General features: G+C 35.0%; 2 protein-coding genes across 3 annotated transcripts in view; one reads left to right on the forward strand and one right to left on the reverse strand.

Annotated features, from left to right (window-relative positions):
* Window positions 1–5,948, reverse strand: part of LOC109543504 (nucleoside diphosphate kinase 7) — a 31,076-nt gene that overhangs the window by 3,350 nt on the left and 21,778 nt on the right. The window lies entirely within an intron of this gene.
* Window positions 314–5,948, forward strand: part of LOC109543582 (RYamide neuropeptides) — a gene marked incomplete at its 5' end in the record, with an annotated part of 15,994 nt that continues 10,359 nt past the window's right edge. The window contains 1 exon segment of the mRNA XM_019913372.2: window positions 314–634. Within this exon segment, the coding sequence (XP_019768931.1) occupies window positions 461–634 (174 nt within the window).

Raw genomic sequence — 5,948 nt, forward strand, 5'->3', positions numbered from 1 at the left:
TCTTTGGAATGATGTAAAAACGAGCGTTCTTGCTCATTTTGCTTCCGAGAAACATGCAAAACGGGACGGAAAACATGAAATTTTGCAATAATCTTTCGACGATAATTTTTCTAATTTCATAGACAACAGAAGACCGTATTTTTTCTACATAACTCCCCCTGAATTTAAAGCTGGATCCGCCCCTGAGTTCTCTAGAATATTTGCAGAAGAAAAGCCTTTGGAATCATCTCACTTCTACTGATTTTAAAATAATCGTAAAATTTCAAATACTCAATTTCAAAATATTATATAAAATGTAAAAAACATGTAAAAGAACAGTAAAGTAAATTAGTATTAGAAATCTCTAGAGTCGTTTGGAAGGGAGGCCCTTCAGATTTGTGACGATGTCGGAAAAAACTCCAGCAAAGAGCAAAGAGGTTCGTCGAATCATGATGAAAAACAATTGATATGAACCAATGAAATGATGGCCTCCCACAGGTTTTACGCACGTGATGCGCCATCCTGTCGACAATATAAAACAGGACGCTCTGTATTGTTGGTTTTCTTCACGAGACCGCAGCAGTGTCCAAACGCCATCCAACACGCAAGAAGTGGCTCTCCAGCGACCCTCCAGGAGATATATTCCACAGTACAGGTAAAAGTTTAACTTACATTTTCATTGCATTTTCTGCATTTAAACGGTTTTCATTATCAATTTACTTTGTTACTCGCAAATTATTAAGAATGTGTTGGCGAAAAAGCATTGTCCAAAAGCTCGAGAAACTCGTTTCTACCATGCCTTTTCTACTTCACAACCGAGCTTTTCTTTTGCGTTAAGAACAACACTTTGGCTTAGTGATTCTTTCACTATATTTTCCACTTTTGCTGTTGTAAAAAAATTAAAACATTTTGCACATTTTACTTTTTTTACATTAACTTTAAATCAAATCTTTTGGCTAATTATTAGTGGTACAAGTAACAGGAAATCAATTGTAATTAAACAATAATTTAATTATGCAAGTAGATAATAAATATTTCTTGTTGGAAAATCAAATCATCGTAACTTTTCGCTTTTCCTTTGAGATCACTTCGCCTCAACACATTCATTTTTATTGAAAAGATATGCTGTTTCTCACATAATTTCCGCTGAACACTGCCGCATTTCGTGCGATATTTGGCCAAAAAAGTAATTTTTGCTAAATAACCGGCCGCCTGCCCAAGTATTTTATTAATAAATCTGAAATAAACATTTTGCACAAAATCCATTTTTCAAGTCTGCCCATTTCAAAAACAGTTTACTTTATTCTAAGCAAAGCGTTTTCTGTTCGTTGTGTAGGATTTTTGAGGCGCAAATCGCACTTTGCAATTATAATTTCCAACACCTAAAACGAAGTTTTAGGTAGAGAGCGCTTATAATAAAAGAACATGTGGTGTACACCTGCGCTCGGACTAAAAATACGGAAAGATTCAAATTTCATGCAAAAAAAGGTATGATCGACTTAGGCGTCTAATAGATTGTATCCTTTATTGGTATACACAGTGTTTAATTGCAAAAGTCAAAAATGGAAACTATTGGAAATCGGTCCATTATGGCCTCGGCCTGAAAAAAAATTCACAAAAAAATTCCAATAAAATATTCGCAATTTGATCTTCCTTTTGACTGTGTTAGAATATCAAGTTGCCTCTTGCATTATATATATTGAAATAATCTTTCTTCCGACTCAGAAGTGTTAATACATTTCGGGTGTAAGTTCAAATATTTCAGAAAAATCAGCCCATACTCAGCTTATACTGAATTTTTCGGCTTTTTCAGTACAAACTTTCCTTTTCGCTCTGCCAGAATTTTAATTCGCTTCTTTACCTAATTTGGAAGTTATAACGTTTCTTTAGCTCACATGCACATCGGGCGCAATTTTCAATACCAAGTGAGTTTAAAAATTTCTGAAAAATCAGCCGATGCTCAGGTTCTAATTAAAGTTTCCCAACTTTTAGTCCCAACCCTCCTTTCCACTGTGCCAAAATTTCAATTAGTGAGTTCTATTAATTTGGAAGTTATAATTTTTGTATAGCTCAACTGCAAATCAGGAGAGTTCGTGAATTTCAACTGCCAGTTCAGGAGTTGACGAAAAATCAGCCCATACTCATCTTCTAATTAGTTTTTCGGCTTTTTTAGTCCAAACCTTCTTTTCTGCTCTGCCCGAATTTTAATTCGCTTCTTTATCTAATTTGGAAGTTATAACTTCTTTAGCTCACATGCACATCGGGCGCAATTTTCAATATCAAGTGAGTTTAAAAATTTCTGAAAAATCAGCCGATGCTCAGGTTCTAATTAAAGTTTCCCAACTTTTAGTCCCAACCCTCCTTTCCACTGTGCCAAAATTTCAATTAGTGAGTTCTATTAATTTGGAAGTTATAATTTTTGTATAGCTCAACTGCAAATCAGGAGAGTTCGTGAATTTCAACTGCCAGTTCAGGAGTTGACGAAAAATCAGCCCATACTCATCTTCTAATTAGTTTTTCGGCTTTTTTAGTCCAAACCTTCTTTTCTGCTCTGCCCGAATTTTAATTCGCTTCTTTATCTAATTTGGAAGTTATAACTTTTCTTTAGCTCACATGCACATCGGGCGCAATTTTGAATATCAAGTAAGTTTAAAAATTTCTAAAAAATCAGTCGATGCTCAGGTTCTAATTAAAGTTTCCCAACTTTTAGTCCCAACCCTCCTTTTGACTGTGCCAAAATTTCAATTAGTGACTTCTATTAATTTGGAAGTTATAATTTTTGTATAGCTCAACTGAAAATCAGGAACGTTCGTGAATTTCAACTGCAAGTTCAGGAATTGACGAAAAATCAGCCCATACTCATCTTCTAATTTATTTTTCGGCTTTTTTAGTCCAAGCCTTTCTTTCCGCTCTGCCAGAATTTTAATTCGCTTCTTTACATAATTTGGAAGTTATAACTTCTTTAGCTCACATGCACATCGGGCGCAATTTTGAATATCAAGTGAGTTTAAAAATTTCTAAAAAATCAGCCGATGCTCAGGTTCTAATTAAAGTTTCCCAATTTTTAGCTCCAACCCTCCTTTTGACTGTGCCAAGATTTCAATTAGTGACTTCTATTAATTTCGGAGTTATAATTTTTGTATAGCTCAACTGCAAATCAGGAGCGTTCGTGAATTTCAACTGCAAGTTCAGAAATTCACAAAAAATCAGCCCATACTCATCTTCTAATTAATTTTTCGGCATTTTTAGTCCAAACCTTCCTTTCCGCTGTGCCAGAATTTTAATTCTCTTCTTTACCCAATTTGGAAGTTATAACTTTCTTTAGCTCCCATGCACATCGGGCGCAATTTTGAATATCAAGTGAGTTTAAAAATTTCTAAAAAATCAGCCGATGCTCAGGTTCTAATTAAAGTTTCCCAATTTTTAGCTCCAACTCTCCTTTTGACTGTGCCAAGATTTCAATTAGTGACTTCTATTAATTTGGGAGTTATAATTTTTGTATACTTCAATTGCAAATCAGGAGCGTTCGTGAATTTCAACTGCAAGTTCAGGAATAGACGAAAAATCAGCCCATACTCATCTTCTAATTCATTTTTCGGCTGTTTTAGTCCAAGCCTTCCTTTCCGCTCTGCCAGAATTTTAATTCGCTTCTTTACCTAATTTGGAAGTTATAACTTCTTTAGCTCACATGCACATCGGGCGCAATTTTGAATATCAAGTGAGTTTAAAAATTTCTGAAAAATCAGCCGACGCGCAGATTCTACTCATTTTTTTCTCAATTTATAAATGAAACTCTCTTATATTCTGTACCAAAATTTCAAGTTTCCACTGGCGCTAATTTGGGAGTTGTGACTTGTTTCTTTCGCTCAACTGCGAATCAGGTGCGGTTTTCAATTTGCCTGAAAAAATGCCGACTTGTTGAGCTAAAGGAAAAGCTCAAACTCTCAAATTAGTTGAACTGGTAATTTGAAATTTAGTCACAGCCAAAACAAAGGTTTGAACTAAAAATAGAGAGAAATTTGTCAGAAAAAGGCCACAGGTTGACTTTTCAGAAGCCTCCAAACTTGGGAAATTCAAAAGAAAAATCACAATGAGTGAAACCGTCGACGTGGAATTTTTACGCAATCAAAATTTGATTAGATTCTGAGCGTCAGCTAAATAATGGGAATCTAGAATTTGGAATAGCATCTTACGCCTATATTTCTTGTTATTTCTAGAAGAAATTCCGGTTTCTTTAGGATACTTATATATTTTTCCAGTCATCATGCTTCAATGCAATTCTATTAAAAAAGCACACAGCTTGCGCAGTTATTTAAACATAAGTTATTTTGAAAGTCAATAGGACAATTTCCCGTTCACCTGTCCTAACCCCACGAATTAAATGATGTAATATTTCACCCTCTGTTGCTTTTAATATCCACATATTTGATACCCATGTGAGGTGTTAGCGTAGCCGCAACTCGCTTTCGAGTCGTTTAAACTTGAACATCATGTCGATTTTCCAGTCTGAAAATTATCACACTTTACCAACTCCCGCTTAATATTCATATAACTCGTCGCGTTTGCTCTCTGTTTATTAAATTATTAATGCCAGGTAATGGTTTAGCGAGATGGATTAGCTGAAACTATTCCCTTAAGAAAAACGCTTTTCCCCCCAATGGAAAAAGGATAGTTTTGCAGCTCTTTAACCAGCATTACAGGTATTAATGCGCTCTAAAGTCTAAAGTACGCGTGACTAAGACTTATTTCCAGTCGCACTTATGCTCTTAATTTGTGTTTATAACCGAAAGCTTGGGGGGTATTTTAATTAAATTATGGATATGTAACGTGCACATGCATGTAAGCAGCACTAAACGCGGAGCAGTTTTCCCGGGAAACTTTTAACATTTTGCCGCAGAATAAAAGAAATTGGCGATGTTTTATGGGAGTAAGAATAGCCTAGTTGGGAGGTTCAGCTCACTAGAACATTCGGGCCCGATGATTAACTGAAACTTTTTTTGTTTTAAGTACTGTCAGAATCAAGATGGGGAAATACACAATTAGTGTATTCTTTCAGAACCACAGTTCTCTTTGGTGTAAGGTTTCGTCGATTTTTGCCATTTTTCAGTTCCCATCATCATTTCATAACTACTCAGAGCAGTGTTTTGTCTTGTAAGTATGGCTATAAAAATATTATTTTGTTCGTTTGAGGCCTGCTTTAGCTTGCTAAAGAATAAGAAACAAAATAACCAAAAATTTATTTGGGAATATCCGTCACTTAGTATAATTTATTCGTTTCAAATGTAAGTGAAAACCTTCCTGCGTAGCAATTTGAGACAAGTTGCTTCAAAAAAGTATTATTTTCTTGGTATCATTGACGCAGCAAATGATCTTCGCTTCCATCTGCGTGTTTCGTGATAATTATTAATTCTATGTGAAAACCTTGCTGGAGATAATGGAGGTTTTATGGTAGGAAACTTTCGGGATTATTTTATAGAAGCCATAAAATGTTTCTATTTAAATCCCTAAATCCTGCTGGCTCAAATACTGACACGAGTTTCTGCTGACAGAATATAATAACCTTATGGCTGGTAATAGTTTGCGCAATTTTTTAACCTTTAGTATATTTTTTGAGCATTTCCGTAACAATACAACATGAAGAGCTGTTGTTGTAAAGTTCCAAGAAAAGACAAGTATACAATGGAAAATACATTTGTGCAGCTAAGCTTTATTATGGGTTTATACATAAAAGTTTAAATTAAACGAAATTAGTAACTTGTACTATAAACCAAGCACCACCGCTAAAAGAAATCGGGGAAGAAAAAGAAAATCGCTGTAAAGCTGCACAAGAAGAGTGGATTCTTGAGTTTCAAGGGCAAGTTCAAAAGTGTTTAACAAATTAGCCAATGCTCAGAATCTAATGAAATTTTCGCAGTTTCTAGTTCAAAACTCTTGTTTCACTGTGACAAAATTTCAAGTTACCACTCGCT

Source organism: Dendroctonus ponderosae, unplaced genomic scaffold (genome assembly GCF_020466585.1).
Source record: "Dendroctonus ponderosae isolate FM_Combo_2020 unplaced genomic scaffold, Dpon_F_20191213v2 Dpon_F_20191213_10, whole genome shotgun sequence".
Classification (NCBI taxonomy): domain Eukaryota; kingdom Metazoa; phylum Arthropoda; class Insecta; order Coleoptera; family Curculionidae; genus Dendroctonus; species Dendroctonus ponderosae.